The 21939-nt window shown below is 40.6% G+C and overlaps 2 protein-coding genes across 2 annotated transcripts in view; one reads left to right on the forward strand and one right to left on the reverse strand.

The window, feature by feature from the left end:
* The first annotated feature begins 2802 nt into the window (after nt 1–2802).
* On the forward strand, nt 2803–17986 carry LOC110984895 (mitochondrial substrate carrier family protein ucpB-like). Its single transcript, XM_022245512.2, has 6 exons — nt 2803–3011; nt 4707–4872; nt 5336–5475; nt 8575–8780; nt 10922–11087; nt 12544–17986. The coding sequence occupies exons 1-6, from the start codon at nt 2921–2923 to the stop codon at nt 12729–12731; spliced, it is 957 nt and encodes a 318-aa protein (XP_022101204.2). The 5' UTR covers nt 2803–2920; the 3' UTR covers nt 12732–17986.
* Nucleotides 17420–21939, reverse strand: part of LOC110984894 (uncharacterized) — a 36384-nt gene continuing 31864 nt past the window's right edge. The window contains exon 16 of the mRNA XM_022245510.2: nt 17420–21389. Within this exon, the coding sequence (XP_022101202.1) occupies nt 21243–21389 (147 nt within the window). The 3' untranslated portion in view covers nt 17420–21242. The remainder of the gene's footprint in view (nt 21390–21939) is intronic.

Raw genomic sequence — 21939 nt, forward strand, 5'->3', positions numbered from 1 at the left:
TTTCAACAAAGACAAAAATTAGGATTTTTAACTCCAGTGTGAAAGCAGTACTCTTGTATGGATCAGAAACAAGGAGGATGACAAAAACTACTCTTCACAGGATCCAAACCTTCAGCAACGGCTGTCTCGGGAAGATTCTGTGGATACACTGGCCGGAGAAGATAAGCAACACCGACCTCTGGGACAAGACAGACCAAACGTCAATGGTACATGAAATAGGGAGGACGTGCAAAATTTATATGTCTGGGGCACACACTCAGGAAATTAACACATGAAGTACAACACGAAAAGCGCTCACTTGGACACCCCAGGGAAAAAGGAAAAGAGCCTGGCCAAGAAGCACGTGGCGACGAGACCTCCAGGCAGACATTAAGAGGCTGGGTTCCACCTGGAGACAACTTAAGGCAAGGGCACAGGACATATAGCTCTCTGGAGGTCTCTGACAGACGGCCTTTATCCTGGAACTCTTTCCCAAATTGTTCGGGTAGTAGAGTTTCACATCCGTATGTAAGGATTTCCATAAACCTCGCATCTGCAGTGTACCACAGAAACCGTTGAACAGACTTCAAATGGGGGGGGGAACATATCCCAAACTTTTTTTTTTGGGGGGGGAGATTACCAATATAATCACCCCTCCCCTACACACTTTTTAACTCATTGACTATGCACACCCTTGAGTCTACACCACCGACTCCGTGTCCTTGCTTGCCGGCGGCGTTACGATCTCACCAGGGATGGAGGCCATGCTGTGAATACAGAAATCATCCCTACCACGTGACAAGAAATGTCCGTCCATGGCTAGGTCACCACTGGACTTGAACATACTCTAATTTTTTGTAAGAACCATTGAAAAAAGTAAAAAGGATAATCTTCCACTTTTTGGGATGAACAGCTGCAAGCCTGTTGCCTGACCAGAGATGGGGGGAGGGGTCGTCAAACCAAAAAGTGGAACTTTTGGCACTGTGAACACGTATTTTTATACAAAGGCCTATCACAATGTGCCTTGGAAAACAACATTGAAAAGTTGCATGTCTGTCGCGAACCAAAGGTTGCATGTAAAACTTGTGTACTCTGGAGTTTTCAATATTGAATAACTTAACAAAAATACATTGATTTCATCAAACCCTTTGAAACACCTGAAATGTGGATATTTACCGGAACTTCCAGACGGTACATATGACTAGAGATTGATTCATTAATATGTACAAAACTCCCACCAAACACGGAAAAATGTTCAAATCACTGCCACTTCAACCAAATTCAGTTTCTTGGGTTTAAATTTCGACCGTGTGTCCCATAAAACACTTCAATTTGCGACAGATGAATTGCACTTGAAAATTCCACCTTTTTGAGTAAATTTGAAATATTTATTTCGTGAAATTCTTGTGGGTACCACTTTAGTACCCCACAAGGATTAAAACTGGCCTTGTGGGGTACCTTCCATTGTTCCGGTACCCCACAAGGCACCATGTACAAGCGCACACAGACGCACCCCCCCACACACCCACACAAAAAAACCCACAAACAAGCGGAACTCAGAAGCTAGGGGGGGGTTTCGTTTGAACCCCTTGGACCCCCCGCCTTCGGGCCTGGTTGAGAAAAATGATTGCATCATGTCCACAACAGCCGGGAAATGAACCGGGTCTTCAATTGCAGTGCTGCACAATAATCACTAGACAATCATGCACTGCTCGAAGCTACGAAAAACACATGCAGTTTTTTTTTTGATCATTCTTGATCTGCCGATCTACCTCACCTGTACATTATTCAGCACTTCAGACCGTCCTGTGTTTAATTGATTTTGACAAGACAGATTACAACAGCTGCAATCTAATTTTTTTTTTTAGTTTCCTGGAAGCAGTGCACTCAAACATGAAAACAAGGGAATGGAATGAAAACAAGGGAATGGAATGATACTCAAACGGTTTAAAATGACAGATCCCCAAAGCGGCCAGTTTTGACAAATAACCACACTGCAATTAATGATGTACATATACACAGTGTACTACATTTAAATTCACTGCTTCATTGTACTAGGCCTAAACTGAAATTCACAACCTCACAACCTTCAATGTTCACTACTTCACCCATCTAGCGGGTGTCACGCCAAGCGGATCCCGCTAGTTACATCATCAATGTAAATTCCATCGGTCCACTGCCTTTCAAAAAAAGCCAACAGACGTGAGCACTCAGGGTACAGACGAACAGGAGCGGTTACAGTCGTACTGCGCTTCAAAAATCAGCCCAAAATAATTTTCAAAAATGTATAGTAATCGCTGCTAAATATTAAGTGCAATGTTTTGTATAGATAAATACGTAAAAGTTAGTTACCAAACAAATCTATATTTGCTTTCTTTTCGTGGAAAACGGTAACCACTTTTTGAACCGATTACCGAGGGCGTTCTCAGTGCGCACGAGCTCATTAATGTTTTGTGATCCAGCAGGGTTTTTACAATAAGGCATGCAATAATCAGGAGGGATCATAGAGATATTTCTATAAATTATGAATTTGGGACTGGTAATTTCCAGTTTTGGGTATTTCTGTCACAAAAAGCCCCAACCTATGGGCCTATTTCGGATAGAGGCTGGCAGCTTCATTCGGAGCCTAGCGCTTGGGGAAAGGCAAATAAAAAAATCACGTGGCAAACGCCGATGAAATTGAAACGAAAAGTGAAATTCTTGAATTTCCAGTGAAAAACTGCAGGCAAACCTCTTCACGAGTGTAACTGCTGATGAGAATGTCTGAGTCCTGTCTCAAGAGGGCGCTCTTCATTTCCACCTATTTCGATATCATCATGTGCTATCAGTACATGCACTCAGTACTGGCGAGACCACTGACACTGTGACAGAGTATTTTTGCTTATTTTCGACTGGGTTAGGTTGCAAAGAATGTCACTGTTTTGGCAGTTTCTAAGTTAAAATGACTACCACCAATACCACACATGCATCTCCAAGAGATAATGCACTGCGGTTTTGTTTTGCTGGCATTGGTGGCATGTGTGCATCTTTTGGTAAGAAACAATTTGTGACATTGTGTGTCACTCTGTTGGGTTGAAGCTGTGAAGGTCATCCAGTTTTGATCGTTGTTTTCAAATTGCATGTAACTTAAGGAAGGTGATTACGACATTGATTGATATCTTGCATTTTTTGTTTTTTCAAATCAAAGAAATTTTTTTCAAATTAAAGCCTTATTCCCTCGAAAACTGGCATGACTGGTCTCTGTTGGATACGTCACTACTAACCTTTACCTCCAGCACTGTGGGGTCCGATGTGGGAGCAGAACCAACTGTAGAGAGAACCAGCCAAGGGCATTGTGTATATGTATTAGCTTTGACACATGTCACATGTATTTTTTAAGCGACGACTCAAGCAAAACTTGAGATAAACATAAACAAATAATTTTTCCCCCTTCTTGGCTTTTTACTTATTTTGCGTATAGATGTTGGTCCCAAATCCTCACACTGAAACATTTTGTGGGGGAGGGGGGGAGCTGGCATATGTATGAATATGGACAGGAATTCAGAACAGGTGCCTGTGTCCGTGATCTGAAAATCACTATACCAAACCACTGCTGTACTGAACATTTTGTGTGGACGCTGTAGTGTTCATTATAGTGACTTTCCACTGTAGTTGTAGGCCTAATGGCAGAGTAAGTTGGCACTGTCAAAAAGGTCAAAATGTGTTAGGAGTTAGTACATACATGTAGCTATCTGTAAGGTTTGTATAAACCTTACAGTTCTTGAAGAACATTTCTAGCATGCTTCGAGTACCTACACATGTACATGTACAATCCTGCACTGTTTTGGCCGCCATTTCAACCATGTGTCTAGGAAAAAAGAAAAAGAAAGAAAACATACCCCTCACTGGCATATTATTTGATCAGTGAAGGAATTCAGAAAATTCTGACCAAAACAGTTGGGACACATCACAGTAACCCTCCCCAGGCATGCCTGGTTCCATGCTCCATTGTTACTCCTGAAGTTGAAGTACTGACTGTGTGATGAGAGATAACATTGAGCATTGAGCTGGTGCCAGGGAATGAGGGAGGCCCAGCAAGATTTTGCCAGGATTGTAGCCAGCTTGACACCCACCAACTCATCATCTTGTCAACTTGGCACTTGACCAAGTTAGTACAAATCCCACTTGGTGCCTGATTGTACCCTTTCTCCAAACAAAGCACCAGAAAACAGCACCAGACTACATGTACGTGTACATGTACATGTAGGGCCTACATCTTCGCAAGGCCTGTCAAGAAGTGTTTATCTGCAAACAGATGCAGAATTAGCGTAGGATTACTTGAAGTCACAAAATAATTTAAGTCTACTGACCACAAAAACAGACAGGCCAACAAACTTACACTCAACGTAGCAAACCACCCCAAACCTCAATCACAATTAAAAATGGTGCAGCCAAATCTACGTTTGCAGTTGGCCCATTTGGCCATACTCAATTTCCCAGGAGAGGGGAAGGATAAGTTGGCTAAGTCCTGATTTGGTGGTTGACGAGCTGGCATGGTGCCGAAGTGATCAGATATCCTCTCATATACTCAGTCTCAGTACTAACATAAAACTGCTTTGTGTCGCTTGAATCCTGAAACCCTAAAACTGGAAAGGCAATGAAAACATGCGATAACTAAGTAGGTGAATCCATTGATGTTGTCAGTAGACATTACAGAAAGTAACAGTACGTTGCTGTTGTTTCCAAAGCAACCAACCCAGTCGATGTGACCAAAGTTCGCATGCAGCTGGATGGTGAATTGGCCAATCAGCGTGGACAGCTCGGAAAGGTGTACAAGGCTCGTCACTACAAAGGCATTGTAAGGGGTGCTGTGACTATCGCAAGGGAAGAAGGAGTGTTGGCTCTGTACAAAGGGTGAGGAGTGGATGATGCTATCTGAGTCGAAAGAGACTCGCAGATCCTTCAAAATTTAGGTTTGAAAGGCTTCTGTAGGATTGAGGGTGGTAGAACCCAGCCACTGATACTATACATAGAATGTGTGCCAATGAGTTTCTTTGAAGTGAAAGATTTTAGAAAATCTGGGAATGGTACTGATAAAAAGTAGCTTCTTTCTAGTAATCTGCTGATTTGATTTTGAGCAAGCACTTTTTTTTCATGGTTTACTTGACAATTTATTGTAGTGAAGTAAACTCTAACCAACAGAAGTGCAATGGTATTGCGCCACTCTTTTTGGCAGTATATATCTTGTCATACTAGATTAGATCAATGAAATTGAATGAGAGAGCAAGAGGTCATCATATTATAGACACGTACTAACATGACATTTTAAAGTTAGTTTTTTAATATTTATCTTGTTTGCACCTTCTCCCTTTTACAGCCTGACCCCTGCGTTGTTGCGTGAAGCCACATACAGCACCATTCGCATTGGAGCCTACGAACCAATCAAAGTGTTGTTTGGAGCCACAGATCGTCATCACACACCATTGGCCAAGAAACTGGGAGCGGGAGCTACCTCAGGTATTTAAACAAACATTTATTTCAGTGAACTTCTGATGAATTGGTTTGTTCACAAATCTGAACCCGGGTCCCTTCATGTCATCACTGCGACATGATCTAGCCAATGAGAAAGCATTTGGGGAAAAAAGCAAACGTATATGCTAATCCTGTCACATTTTTTTTTAAATGAGGTTTTCGAAGAGTTTGAATAATGGAGAAGGTTCAGTTACTTTTAAAAGGTATGGTGCCATTCCCTTTCAAAGCTAAGAAAGTACTTACGGTTTCAAACTGTTGCAGGATTTAGAGAGTTTTTATGGCCAAAAAAAATGTGGAGGACGTAATGGCAGTTTACATTGTGGGAAGACATTCCCAGAGTTCAGTCAGACATGCACGGTAGGAACTTACATGTACAGTCCACTATGCAAAGTGCTGTCAGATTTTAATGATAAGGTCATTCCAAATAAATCCTTTTTTCTCTATTGCAGCCCCTCACCAGCTTCGGGCATTGAGGGGCACAGTAACAGAATGAATATAGGTTTTATAAATGCTCTTTACTGGTGGGGCGCAGATTCGTGCCGGGGACCTGGCCCCGTCGGGTCCCCCCTTGGCAATGGACAGTACAACTTTGGCCGAGCAGAAATGGTAATATTGATAAGAATAGAAACTTCATTTCTCATTTCAAGATAAAAAATGTTTCAAATTAATCAAAATAAGAAAAGTATGAACTTGTTCAAGATTGTTTCTGAGCAGTGCATTGTCATAATTACTGGACAATAGGGCCTTGCTGTGTACCTGGGTACCCGCAACCCATCCGCTGAGTACTCGGTTCCATTTTGTCGGTTTTTTTTACCCGAAACTGTCCTTCAAAACATCAACACAACAGACAAGCAAACTTTTCGTATTTATTTGCTGGTAAATTGTTAGAAAAGAAGTCGGAGTAAAATGTGTTTTGTGTCCATTTGACAATAATTCAGATCACAAATGAATCATCAAAAAGAACCAGTCACGACACGCTGCTCATGTAGCTTATATTAGGATGGCTGGCTTTGCCTGCCGACACTTTGGTCTTTTCACATCAGGATGACTCGTATGCATGCTGCATGAACCAAACCTAGCCTGATTGCTACCAAGGACATGTACCAAGGACCCAGTTGTAGCCTGTGTGCAGGCAGTTCAATTGCTGACTCTATGGCAGCCATGTGACCACAGAAGGAAAGGTCATGTGACTCCACATACTAAAACAATTCAAGTGAAATGAAGCCTCAACTATGCGCTGCTTGTCATGCTGTTACAGAGATGAAAGTTTTAACCCCCCTGGTACAACATTTAAGTAGCTTATTTCTTTTAAGGAACTTTAGGTAACAGCAAGATAAATCTTAGCAAAAAGAAACTATACAATGTATACCATTAGTATTTACAAATAGAAGGAAAATAACTGGAAGAATGTACCACTGCTGATCCAGTTGATTTTGATTTCTTATCTCTTGTGAAGGCTTGGTATGACTCCATGACCTGGGAACTTTTGTCCACTTGAAATTCGGATAACTCAACTTTTAAGCCGTTGCCTCTGATGTTCCAAGTTGTCGAGATATTACTTTCTTTTATTTCACACTTACAAGCTTAGAAATGAAAAGTTTAAGTTGGAAAATAGTCCCGTGCGATGTTCGTTCCTGAACAGGTGCCATTGAGTGTGCCAGAGTAATGCTCAATCCAGCTGCTAGGCAGTAGAGTTGGTGAAGCTGCAGTAAAAACTACTTGACTAACGTGTTGGACTTCATAAGAGATATTCCTTGAAAATCATATGTTCAGATTTGGACATTTCTTACCATATCAGTGCCTTTTTTTACACTCCAAGACAAAGTATTGGAATGATACATGTACTTGACACAGTGCCCAGTTGTGGCCCACTGACACGTGAGGGTTCCAAACCTGCTAAACCTCCACAAGCTAGTTCAGGCATACATGTATGTTTGTGTGTGCATAAAAGCAATGCAAGTCATTAGAGCATGCAGAAATTATTGTCATGGTGTGTGTACAAGTCCTCCATGTACATGGAGCTATCACAGGTATAACACCACCTTAAAAGCACATGATTTGTTGCAGTTAGGGGTCTGTTTGGTTTATACAGCTTGCATACGAGTGAACCTATTGTTAAAAGACCAAAGTGTGCCAGGCAAAGCTGGCCGGATTACTACAGGTAGGTTGCATGTGCAGTGTGTTGTGACTGGTTCTTTCCGTTGATCTGTCTGTGATCTAAATTGTCATTAAATGGATTCAAGGGATATTTTACTCAGATTCTGTTCTAACAATTTATTGGCAAGTAAGCAAAGGAAAAGGTTGCTTGCCTATCTGAAATGTGTTTTCTAGGTAATATATAGTGATAAACTTGACAAAATAGAACCAGGTACAATGCACCCATAATCAACGGTCGGGTAGCGGGTACCCGGGCCCTCAGTATGGCCTTACATGTACGTCTGATGTGAGCTTGTTAACCACTTGTCGCTGGGGATTCCGGTTTTGGACATGTATTCTTTATACGCCTGGTGGGGGTTTCCAAAATCAGACAAAGGGAACTGGGTCTCTAACAAAAGACCATACTCATAACAAAAGACCAGGCTGCTGGACATTATCAACATTTTTCACTCTCAAAAGTGGCGAAAATCCAGCCTTGTTTTGAAACTGTATACCAGGGTTTGGGGCATTGAGAGTGAGTGGATTACCACCGGGGACAAAAGCGCTCCACCACCGCAGCGATGAGACACACATTACCGCTGCCTGCTAATCTGGCCCCTATTAAAAGAGGTCAGCAGCGCATTGTGCCAGTTTTGTGAACAAAAGAAAATTACATACTAAACACCGCACAATCTGGGCTCTTTTTACAAGGCGGCAGGCCTGGCTGAAATATTCCAACGTCAATAGATATTGTCTGTCAGATTAGAGTACAACTAGACAGTCCTTTGTGTGGGTGTAAGTGTCCAGTAAATGAAGATATGAATTTTTAAAGATTTTTGAAAACAGAAAAAAAGAACATTATGCCGTCCCAGCATCATCAACATTCATAAATACCCCCGGCACGAAGCGGTTAAACATAAATACTGAAACTTGATGCATCCTTTGCAGGTGCAATAGGCAGCATGATAGCTGTTCCTACCGATCTCATCCGTGTCCGCTTACAAGCCCAGGGTCGTTTGAGCACTGGAGAGCAGCCCAGGTATCGGGGATTCACCCACGCCTTCACTGATATCCTGAGGAAGGAAGGCTTTAGGGGCCTGTACAGGGGGACCTCACCCACAGTGCAGAGAGCTGTCATAGTGACTGCAACACAGGTAGAAATTGTATTGCTTGCTAAGGTTAAGATTGGCGGGGGTTGGTAAAATCTGTCCAACTGCTTGTCGGTACTGAGTAAGGGAAATCAGATAGACCCAAAGTGCCAGCATTCTGTCCTTCAATGAAAGCACACAAAAGATTGACGTCAGTTGTTAAAATGACAGTAGTTCTCTCTGATTATGCTCACCTGATTGTGAATTGTATTAAAACTTCAAGGAAATACTTTAATTTACACCATCTGAACTTAACTTGCTTTCTTGATGTTTCGATGTCTAGATGTTTCCCTACATCAGATGTCAGCATCTGGCTGTTAGGTGGTGATAGCCAGATAAGGATTCCACATTTGACATGACATTCTTGGTTCTCCTGATTGATATTGTTTCTTTGACCCATCTACAGGGAGTAAACTATGCTGCTTCTCTGTGCTGATGTCCCAGTCCATAACTTGATTTTCCCAAAGTACATGATCTGTTATTACCAATTTATTGAGGATAAGTTTGCAAACCAATCCAAAAAAATAAGTTTATTCCTGCAAAAGCAGAAGTACTCTCCCTGTGTAGCCCCAGGGCCTGTGACTGGCCACAGGAAGGTCATTCAGGCCTATGGCATTCAGGGCGCATTGAAACCTCAGGCTATGATGAGAATCAACAAGTTTCCGTCTATTAAATCTGACGGGGCTTTCCACTCAAAAAATAGTTCCCTTGGCTTATAAGGGATTTCTCACATACACGATTTTAATGCAGAGATCCATAGATGATAGAATTACCTGTGCACAAGGACAAAGGAATACTTCACACACCATGAGCAGTCCTAGCATTTGCCATGATATGATAATGATAATGATAATCACTTATGCATGGTACCCCAAACATGAGCTCAGGAACACAGTGTGTCCCTTGCTGACTTGTATGACTCTCGATTTGGACTTGGGCTTGAGTTTGACTCGAGTCGTTTTTTTTGTGACACGGACTCGAGTCACTTTGACTCAGACTTGGACTTGAAGCTGCAGACTCGGAGTCAGACTCAGACTTGACCTGCATGACTTGTGACTCCACTGCAATTATATCATTGCATTTTTTTTTATAGAGCCTGATGCAGGTTTTGATTGGGGACATTGATGCCCTGAAGCATGTACCCTGCCCAAACTCGATACATGTTCTTCATTAATACATGATAATGTATTCGGTATCAGACTATTCTTGTCGGACAAAGACTGGTGCCCTGCCAAACAAAAGCTTAGAACGACGTGTATTGCTGTTTGAAGAATCTCAGTTGCAGCTGGTTATGGGTCAGATGATCTGATGTCAGTACGGTCTGTACTTATGTGAAAGCACAGTTGTGGCATCCATTCCAAAATAGTAAACTTTGGGTTATCATTTTTAAGAGAAATAGAAACGGAAGATTCTGCAGGAGAAAACTAAAGGAAAGAATGTTCCATGTCTGCAAATGAAACATTTGAAAAAAGCCTGAAAAAATTTTTGCAATACAACAATAAATGTGACTCGTGACTCAGACTTGACCTATGTGACTTGTGACTTGGACTCAGACTTGAACCAAATGACTCAGGACTCGGACTCAAGAGATGTGACTCAGACTTGGAATGGATGTTTTGTGACTCAAATACAAGTCTGTTCCCTTGCATTCAAGCTTTCTTAAGTGACTGTGTAGCCTCATTTATTGTTTCTGTGTAGAATCAATATTAATGAGCCTAACGTGATGGCATTGTGAGAGTTGAACTCCAAATTAGGACTGATGGATTTTCTTTGAACTGGGTGCCCATTTCCCATAAAATTGTCCCATTGTCCCTGAAACTGGCCCTTGTTAAAACCTGAAGTGTGAGGACTATGCACAAAGGACTATGTCACACTGCCATCCGTGTGCCCTTAAAATAAATCAGAAATGATTTAAGTGTAATTCTTTGGATACAGAAACAATATTTTTTATTTTCTTTTCGTTCACAGCTGATTAAACAAAGGCTGTTCTTTGTTTTCAGGAAAAAAGTTGTGGTATTTATCGAGGTGGTTTGGGGTAATAAAATTGAAAGATGTGGAATGATGCATCTGTCAATTCCAGTTGGGTATTAGGCACTGGCCCTCCTCCCAATTCTAACATTCTTAGCACTTTGTGAACTTATTGTTAGGTTCCGACATATGACCATACCAAACACACAATCCTCAACCATGGCTGGATGATGGAAGGCCCAGCATTGCATATAGTGTCTGCCATGACAGCGGGCTTCATGTGTGCTGTCACCACCTCACCCGTTGACCTCATCAAGACCAGGGTCATGAACCAGCAGATCAAAGGTCAGCATTTCAAACAAATTTGTTTCCTCCATTTTGTCACTGTAAAAAAGGTATACATGGCATACATTTTTTCAGAATGAATGTATACATGTATAACACAGCATCATGTTGTTCATGTAGCCTTTCGTATCATTTACATCACACCAATCCACCCTGACTTGAGGTGCACCCTTCAATGTTGATGATGCTGGGCCGGCATGACTATCATTTTTTCCGTTTTCAAAATCTTTCAAAAATTCATCATTTCATTTAACGATCGTTTATAGCCGCACGAAGTAATCTTTAGGCACTACTCTAAGTTGACAGGTGACCTTCATTGATGCCCAAGTATTTCAGCCAGGCCAGCAGCCTTGTAAACAGAGCCCAGATTGTGCGGTGTTGTATAACTGTCTTTTGTTCACGAACCTGGCTCAGTGCACTGCTGACCTCTTTTCAATAGGGGCCAGATTAGCGTGCAGCGGTACTGTGTGGCTCATCGCTGCGGTGGTGGAGCGCCTTTGTCCCCGGTGGTAATTCGCTGGCTCTCAATGCCCCAAACCCTGGTATACGGTTTCAAAACAAGGCTGGATTATCACCACTTTTGAGAGTGAAAAATGCCGGTAATGCCCAGCAGCCTGGTCTTTTGTTCGGACGGTACGGTCTTTTGTTACAGGGCCCTGTTTCCTTGGTCCGAGTTCGGAGACCCCGGCCACGCATATAAACCATACGTCTCCGATTCCGGAGTCCCCAGCAGGTAGTGGTTAAAAAATGTCCTCTTTTGTTGCCACTCGGAGTGGATAAGGCAAAATGAGTGGCACAGGGCATGATTTAGCTGATCTGATGTCCACAAGCTTAGTGTAGCACAGTTCAACATTCGCAGCTGTTCATAAATATGTCAAATTAATTGCTGAAAAGCATACTTGGTTTAAAGGTAGTTTTGGGACTAAACTTCCCGTGAAATCATTCTTCAGGCAAGCTGTCGTTTCGAAGAGAGTAACAAAAGAAGGTCTTTTCTAATGATAAGTCCAAAGATGCATTTTTAGAAATCTTTATTATAGAATGCCCAGACTAGCATTGACACGATTCACACACGTGGTTGTTATATTTTATTGGTTCAGTGTGTAATATCCTGCTGTTGCAGTCGGCCGAAGGAGAACGTGGCCCGGACACTGAATTTGGCAGCCATTTGAAATGTGACTCTGCAACCGAAATCAAGATGCTAGAATATTGTTTTTTTTCTTGGAATACACAGTGCTCACTGAGCGAAAACTTCATAAGATTAATTGTAAAGCACCCTTTTTATTTTGAGCACTTTTGTTACCTTTTACAATCAGTGCACAAATGAGATTGATGGACTGTGCGTTTCAGTCAAGTAATGGCCATGCTCCACTGTCTCATTAATCCTGAACAGTCTTGAGGGAGCTGGTGAGGTAGAAGTGTAATAATGATGCATTTTTAAATTCTGTTTTTAATGTAGGTATCCCGAAAAGTGAGAGAAGGTACCAGAATGGTCTAGACTGCTTGATCAAGACGGTGAAATCAGAAGGATGGTTGGGTTTGTACAAAGGCTTCATTCCAAACTGGCTACGAATAGGTCCACACACTATCGTCAGTTTCTTCCTCTTTGAGTATCTCAGAAAGAAAGCTGGAATCAATCCAATATGATGGGTGTGGGGAATACTGAAATACACTTGGTTATATGTCTGTGAAGCGGAGATGGACCACTTGCCAGAGGGATGAAGCTCAGTACATATTGTGTCATGCAAGCATTGAACACTCCATTAATGTGAAGTTATGATGAATGCATATGAGTGCATTGGTCCATACCATGAATGAATTAGTCTTTCCATTGCAGGAATGTGAATCATTCATTATGTGTTGTGCAACATGTGAATAAGTCTCTAGCATCTGATTACTAACTTACATACACATCATTTTCCATTCTCGCTGTGGAGTCGAATGGCAACAAGAAGTCTGTGCATGTTCAAAAATTCCTCTCAGTGTTTACAGCATAGATGATACGTGCCTTGCAGTGCCATCAATACAGCAACCCTGCACGGGGGAATTTGGTATTATATCAAATGGTTTGATTTGGTAGTTTTATTACACTGGGTGCCATGCCCTTGTGTGGATGAATAATTTATGTCATGTTATTGGCAATTCACAAATCAGATGACAAGGATTTATTCAAATGTTACATAAACTGAAACTAGACAAAAATCAATAAAGGCTTTCTTGTTTCTGCGTTATGTGTTGGTACTAGCATTAAATTATCTTTACATTTCAAAGAATGCAGGTAAGAGAAATATATTGATGAAGGAACAAACACAAGAACATGTATTTGCATTTTTATATAAATGTATGCACAAAATGTATGAGGTACATGTAATGCACAATTAATAGGGACATGTGGATTTTAGTCAAAGTTCAAACTGCATCACTCAAAAGTGTTCCAAAGAGCTCTAGTGGGTATATCTTTTTAGCTTTCAAATTCCCAATCAGGTGTAACAAAATTTGTAGAAAGCTTATTGTAACAACCTTGACTCCTTACTTGACGTGAGATGTTTTTAGTCTTGTTTTTAGTTTTGAGTCTAAGTAACCGAACTCAAGCAGTCGTTCTGGCCCAGTGCACAGACAATTCAGACTTAAAAGAAGTCTTTGTTGTCAAACAGAAGTTGGTTAAGAATACGAGTTTCTTTTATTCTCAAAACTTCGCCTCATGCAAAGCTCCTCACAGGCAAACAGACAGTTGGTGAGGAAAATCCTCCTGTTTGCTAACAAGTATTTCACTGCAGCAAAATACTTCACAAATCAAGTATTTTCTCAACACGAAAACACTTCACAGGCTCAAAGCATCGAAGCTGGTCTCATCAGACTTTAGCTCTCTGCTCGCAAAGTTCCAACTCGATTTCTCAACACACTTTCAGGGTTTTTATACTCTACAAATCAACTATATTAACATAGTTACTGAATATAAGTCACAAGTAAATTATGCAGTAAGGTTACATCACCCTGCTCTAAAGTGATGACTAATTCCATTGACCAATCAGAATAAAACCAAATGATGTGAACTCATGACAATTTCTTAATAAAGTTCCACCCCTTCATTTCAAAGCAATATTATTCCATGAAACAAGGAAAGTTGTGGGTACACTGGCCTCCGCCCCCACATTCCAAGTAGCTAACCAAGTTTTATCAATGGGTCAACTGGCCTTGGTGAACATCTGGTGTTTGACTCATTGACCACTACACTTTTCTGGAAACCTGTTCACAAAATCTCAACATTGTTACACTTACATTTGTTTTTTAATAATATAGATGTATGTTTATATTAAGGTATTACTTCATATGCACAAAGACCAGTCAACTACTCTACCTCTTAACCACTTGCTGTCGGGTGTAATTTGAAGTTGCATGACGTAAAACTGGGTGATTTTCAAAATTTTCCATTTTCAAAATTCTTCACAAAATCATAGCTTCATTTACTGGATGTTTGCACCCACACAAACGACTGTCTTGTGGCTACTCTTATCTAACAAACAACATCTATTGATGCCCGAGTATTTCAGCCAGGTCTGCTGCCTTGTAAAAAGAGCCCAGATTGTGCAGTGTTATGTAATTTTGTATTGTTCCGGGGAACCATGTGTTGAAATAGAGACGTTGTGGGGACCCAAAATGTTACTGGGACAAATTGTCCCCTCAACTCGGTCCCAACTTTCCTAACAAAGGAACCATTCCTCATAATTTGGTGAAGGCCTGAGCACACTGATCCTGTCTCCAGGGCCCAATTTCTTGGTGCTGCTTACCAGTTCGCAGAAAAGTCATGCTCTAGTACTGTAGCATTAACATGTGTTAACCGTAAACAGTGTTTCATAGTGGTGCTTGGCCAGGTTGTGCTGACGGTTGGTTGCATATAATGCAGAGATTTCCATTGTTACATCTCTCAGTTAAGCGAATATTCCATCCAAGGTAAACTTGCCTTTTGCTTTGCTTATTGTTTAGGGTCTCGATGAAATACTTTGAGCCACTGTTAGCATAAGATCAGGAACTTAGCAGTACATTTGGGCCCAGGTTAGTCTTCAGAATCCAGGGTAAATATTGCAACAGTAATGTTTGTTCCTTTTGTTCACAGAATTTGCTGAATAGTTGTTCCTAAGCTACCTCATGAAACTCTGAATTCTTTGAGAATTCAAACTATGTTAATGGAGCTACCTCAGTGTGTTACTTTACTTAGCCCAAGAAACCTCAGGCCATTTTGGATTTATATACTAATATTCATGAAATGTGGGCAGTTACACTTGCCATATATGTGTGTGTGTGCGGGGGGGGCTGCATTCTTAATCACGACAGGTTAATCACAGCATGGAGGAAGGACATAGACGGAGTTCGAACTGCCCAGACTGTAACATCTGGCCATTTACCGCTTTCTGGCGTGCCCAGTATGTCCATAGTCAGAGCGCAGCAAGCGCTTGCTAAGAACCGTCAGTTTCACAACCACAAAACCCCTTTGTACCCTATGATCGCCACTGCAGTTTCTTGCTGGTAATCCATACCCTTAAAACTTTGTGCTCTGAAGTCTAGGAAATTAAATATTCATGTCTTCGTTGGTGCTTGACATGATCTCACAACAGCATCAAACTAAATGCTTGTTTCAGGTTGTGTGCTTTAAATGGTTTTGTGCATTTATTGCCCCTATCGAATGCTTTCCTCTTGAGTTATTTTTGGAATAAATAGTAAAGTTGTTTACAAGATTTTGTGTTTTATTTGAATATTATTATATAATGTATACAGGAGTGTATTGTATGAGATCTTATGATCACTCCTTGTGATTTTGATATGAACTTAGCTTTCCATTGGTGGTCAACATGTTTGCCAGTCTTAGCCAAATTTGTACCAAGTCTTTGAAAACTGATGTTTTTGGGGGACAAAAATAAAATTACAAACATTGCATAGATAACGGAACAGTGTATCAAAACAAAAAAGTTTATTCTTGAAGGCAAAAGCAGGTCAAACATTAGGGAGTTTTCTTTCTCTATTTCCTGGTCACAGCAATAAGTTGTAATTTATTGCAAGCAAAATACTACAAAATGTTGCTGGGATATATGACCCTACTTGTCCAGCTAAGCTGCAGGCAGCAATCAGGTTTTTTTGGAATGTTTTTTATTATTCATCTGACTGGGCGGCGACGGTCATCAAGCACTTTGGAGTGCAAGAATCGTAACTCCTTCTGTGTCCTTCCTCTAGTAGTGTTAAGGCAACCTTTGTATCTTTAGTACAGTAGAACTGGCCAGTGCGTTAACTGCAAAAGAATCACTAAACTGTGGCCATATGTAACATACACATACGCACATATGGAAGCCTCCACGTAACACCATCCTTTTCTCAAGGCTACCGTGTTATTTGCAGCTGTAGTCGAGTAATTCAGACCCAATTTTTCTCGCAACTTCTGAGGTCAATTCACTTAAGTATTCAAATGTGCTGCATTATAGAGATTCACGTAATCAAGAAGCAGCATTGACAAGTCACATGGAAGCTCCTTGTGCCTTTGAGGGAAGTGCGTGCCTCTCATTCATTTGATGTGAGCACTGTATTCCACTGGTTGTGGGGCACTGTACCCTGCAGCAGCTATACTTGAGGAATGTAGCCAAAGTCAAGTCTTGGAGAAATGAGATGGAACCATGTCTGCATGTCATACTGCAGGTGGCATGCTGTTGGGGATTATGACAACAAATGTGCTTTGCCATTCCTACATCACAGGAAATGCTAGACTTGTTCAAACTCATGCCGAGAGCAACAATGTGCATGGAAGCCATGCTCCACAGAACACACAGAGCCTGCCTATGTGCAGTGCATGTACTAGCATGCGGTGAGATGTGCAATGAAACATTACTTGGTACTTTCAATTTTCCATGAAGCTTCCAGTTTATTGTTCATCATCAGTCTTATTTCTGATGAATCACAGTGTGGATCAGAATGCCATCACTGCCCGACAGGCTGTCAGTATTTATTTGGCTGAAGTAGTAGTTTTTCCCACTTGTGTTGCAAAAAATGCCCAGTGTGGATTTAGACTTTCCCTTTTTAACATGGTGTATATACAGTTGTAGGCTATTGGTATTTGAAACATATTGCATTTATAGGATTTTATTTTCATTTGGTTATTTTTGCATTGAAACTGGCATGCATAGGTGAAATATTTAGTTTTGTTTTGATATCAGAAATATTTGATCAAGATATGGAGTGAATGGAAAGTGATACTCCCTCAAGAACTAGAAAAGACTGTGGGCAGATGTATTCTACACAATAATCCCTGCAGGTTGCACTTTTGCATAAAGACCATTTTTGGCAAATACATGTACCTCTCCATCCAGCATCCAGTTTATTGTTCTTCACATAGTCTGCATATAATAAACCAGCTTGAAATAACACACCATCCCCCCAAAATCGCTCCTCTACCACAACTTTAATGTTTTGGAGCTGACAGAATCTGCTTTGTCACAAAGTAACTCCACAATAGTTTATACTTCACTGAATATGTCTTTTACAGGTTTTATGTATCTATATCTTAATCCAGCTTAATCAGTGGGAAATGGCATCACTTTGTATTGTTAACAATATTTAACATAAGATCATGCAAATTGATTTGATCATTAAAAGTGGGAGGCAATGTGGATTTGTATATTGCCGCTATTTACCTCTATAGAATGTTTTTTCTTGTTCTATAACTTTTAACTCATACAATATATTTTTGTTAACAAAATAGCACCAGGTTTACTGAAAATACATTCTGCTTTTGAAATCCTTGATTACATTGTTTTTTCATACAATTATGCTATACAGTTATTGAATTCTTTCTGAAGTGTACCTTAACTCGGGTCTCCCTTATGTCAATAAAGGCTAGGCCTAGCCCTTTACGATTAAAATATGGCCATTCTCTTCATACTTATTTACAAGAGTCAATCACTGTACATGACTTCCAGGTATATACACTATTTTACAGAATATTGCACATGGGGCACGTTTTCATTGCAAAATTGTAATTTCAGCATGAAATTGAACCAAAGAGATTAACAGTGGCAACAACTGCTTTAAACAGTGTTTAGTCTCATGAAAGATACAAATGTTATGACGTAACTGCCATTCATAAATACCTCAGACAGTCTCCCTATTCAACAACGAGCAACTTGACTTTGTATTCACATTTGATAATGCCTGCTGAGAAGTGATGATGCCTGCTGCATATATCACGTGCTAGCACCTGGATACGAGACACTTTAATCGACTCTGATTGCAAGAGTCTGTGTGTATGCGGCTTGCCACGCGCACGCCACGTCCATATAAGGAGATTCTTTTGTACATTTTGCACAAGGAATATATACTATAAAACGGACGGGGGGTATTTGGGAAAATGAAAGTAAAATTCTAAAACAAAATTGTTTGAAATCCATCATATATTGATTTTTTTTCCCTCTGACTGAAAAGATATTTTATAAATGGGAATAAACATGTGCTTGGCTGTCTTAAACTGATGTTTTAAGACCTGCGTAGGAGACCGAACACTGATAATGCCCTTGCCTGTGGCTCTGGCATTAGGTACGTCCACTGACTCCATTCTCCTGAGCTGGTCTGGACCGGCCGAGCACATATTAATTCTCTTAATTGTAGGTGTCTCGGGAAATATAAATCAGACACTTATTGTAAGGAAACGCAACCAGCAATGGGAAAAAGTTTCAAAAAATATAAATTTTATAGAGTGTTTACGGTATGCTCAACTGGCTATTACGCCGGTTTTAACCCTATCACTGTATTTTGAGTGTATTTTCCCTGTTTTTTGCAGCAGCCTAAAAATAAGATAAATGTTCATAACTTGGTCTGGTTTTCTTAAACTCAGGCAGACATTTAAAGAATAAGCTCTTTGCCGACAAAGCATTATTACAGCAGTAAATTCAGTTCAACCGTGGGATTGGACCCCAAATTAGTGTGAACTACTGCATTGCGGAACTGCTGCATCAAAATATTTCACAAAAGTAACATGCATAATGTCTACAACAAGAAAAGTAAGAAGCACTAACATGTGTCACTTGGCACTTGATTGGAATGGCTCCAGTGTGCCTTGCAAGAAGAAAAAAATTGTTGGTACAAAATTTTCTTCCAGTAGAAGAGCTGTCCACGATTTACTGCAATAATAGCGAGATCATTTAAAACAATGTAAAAATTACTTTTTAAAAGCTGCTAGAGTATTCCGTTCCATCAATACATTGTACATGTAAACTAACAGCTGGCAAGAAAGACTACTCAATCTGCTCTGATTTCAGCTGATGGAAAGAATTCCATATACGAAGTTCACTTTTTAGGAGAAATTTTTGCTCCAGGACAGATTTAAAAAGGGGCAACATTTATTTTGGGGGGATAGAGATGTGAAAGGGGGTTCAGTAACTTAGGGGGACAGGTTTAAAAAGAAGGGGCCCCACGCAATAAAACGGCAAAAAAGTGAGTCCTTTTGCCGTTCTTTTTTTTCCCTACTATATCCTCTACCGTTTCCTTTACTATCCAGTCCTTTTATTTCTCCACAGTTTTCCTGTCATTAGTACAAGGATTATTACAGTTAGTATACACATTTAATACATTTAATCCAAATTGTGTCGTAAAGGGGAAGCGAGCCTGCAATGAATTAGGTATAGAAATACAGCAGTCTAACTGAGCGCTTGTTGCCGGAGAAAGTCGATATGTTCCATATAAAGTTACGGTTGAATTAAGGAGAGGTCACGATGAGGTCAAGATGAATATTTAAAAAAATTAAATATTTATGAAACTGAATATGTAATTGTTCACAAATATTTGTATAAATTAGAATATTTAAATATTAATAAATGTGCTATCCGTTGTTAATATAAGTAGGTTGTGCCAAAGGAAATCAACTAGGTAAGGTACATGTCTGAGCACAATTGACTGTATGACGTGAGTTATCTCCGTCGTATTATGTAAAGCGAAGTATTATGTAAAGCGAAGTCTGCCCAGTACCCACACTAGTGGAAGCGACCAGTTTGGGTTCTACCTGGCCGAATACATGTGGCGCTGCCGACATGCAGGAGTAGACCACTTCAATCAAATCCTTAAGGATGTTCTTCTCCTGTACAAGCCTCCCCTCACATTTTAGAGCGCACAACATCTCGCTCTGGCTGTCAGCCTTGGCAGATAGCCACATAATAATCTAAAGACAGGTTTCAGCTCCCTTTTCCCCTTCCCTCTGTATAAATATGAAAAAACTCCAACTGACAAGCACTCTCTAAAAGAAATTTGCCCCTTTTTTCCTTCTAAACAAATTGTCCAACTTACAAACTGTCTGTAAAAGAAATTGGGCCCATGTTTTCCTTCTAACCAATTTTCCCCCAAGTAAAAATTGTACTTGTACAGTAGGGCACATTGCGCGGTATTTCGTGCACTGTGTAGATCCATCCAGACAGATGACGGCCCTCTGCACTCCTCGTGTTGCGGATTCATGCATAAAATTACCTCAATGCTTGTGGCAGCCCAACCCCTGTTACATAATGGTTCTTTCCGGATATGATTCGGTTCATGCGCACACGTCGTGCACATTCGCCATGTTCTTCAGAAGCAAAGATGGCCGCCTGTCGATGTAAACCTGGTCCATGTGTACCTCCAAAAGTGTGCCCAAAACTCCACATTTCTGTCCTATGATGTTCAGCTCTTCAATGCCTATTGGAATCGTCTTCATTCAGCGATCAAAGTAAGGATACTTTTGTAGTAATTACGCGATATTACAGTGAACTTCGTATATGGAATTCTTCCCCAGCTGATACATCCTGGGGACAACATAACGAAATAAGAATACTTCCTGCATACTGTACATTTCAGTGTTGCATGCAGTACATGTTTACATATACAGTAAGTTCTAGCCACATTTTACAGTTTCATTTCAAACACAGTTTGACTAGTGTGCATTGCCAATCACACATTGAATATCTTTTGGTCTGCGAGTGGGTTGCCCAGAGTCAAAAGGTTTGCTATTTGTTTCTGCATTTTAATGAAATGCATTCATCTTGAGCATGCGTGTAAATGAGCAATATCATCATATCTGAATACTGGCCCCACACCAAAAATGGCCCCGGTGGTTTTGACTATACACGCCGCACATCACAGCTATGTCTATGCCACCGATTACGTGTTCTGCCACTTTGTGAGGCTGGTCGCGCCGAGCTGTTTCCAGTCTTCTTTGGTGATGCACATGTTGTCAAAGGCCGACAGGGTGCCGAGTACTGTTCCTCCATTATATGCAGAATGGTAACGCTCTGGTGATGCATGGACCTGGAATGAACAGAGGCAGGTCAACACGAGCATCTTCACAGAGAATGTGAATGGCATCCAATGTACTCAAGATGAATGTTGACTCAGAGCCAAAATGCAGAGAGAGGATATCAAATGTTCATGACCCTCTCTAGGTAGCTCATAGGTCCATCCTATAAATCATTTGTTTGAAAGACAAATGTGAATGTTTCACCTGCAGCAAATATACATTACTTACCTGTTCCAGTAGTGTACAATTTCAAAAACTTACCAAGTAAGGTAAGTTTAATGGAACTAAGCATCATCTTAATTTGGCTTCTGATACATGTAATCAAAATTTATACTGCAGTCCGTGTATTACATGTGAATCCTTTTGTTTCATCATTTCACAGTCATTTCTACTTTTTCTGCTTCAAAAATCTGGCTGCTGATTATCTTTTTACTGTATTGGGAAAAAAAAGGTGATTCCCATCATGTTGGATAAAAATTGGATATGCAGTTGGAATTTTTTTTTTAATGGAACATTTTTTTGCAGCAAAACAATTAGGGTGGGGCAATAGTCGATTATTTT

Source organism: Acanthaster planci, linkage group LG04, assembly GCF_054643075.1.
Source record: "Acanthaster planci isolate LZ-2023a linkage group LG04, COTS_SCS, whole genome shotgun sequence".
NCBI classification, from domain to species: Eukaryota; Metazoa; Echinodermata; class Asteroidea; order Valvatida; family Acanthasteridae; genus Acanthaster; species Acanthaster planci.

Coding starts and splice junctions, on each gene's coding strand:
- LOC110984895 (XM_022245512.2), top strand. CDS start 2,921: ATGACTACCACCAATACCACACATGCATCTCCAAGAGATAATGCACTG. Junction 4,873..5,335: donor GTGTTGGCTCTGTACAAAGG/GTGAGGAGTGGA, acceptor TCCCTTTTACAG/CCTGACCCCTGCGTTGTTGC. Junction 11,088..12,543: donor CATGAACCAGCAGATCAAAG/GTCAGCATTTCA, acceptor TTTTTAATGTAG/GTATCCCGAAAAGTGAGAGA.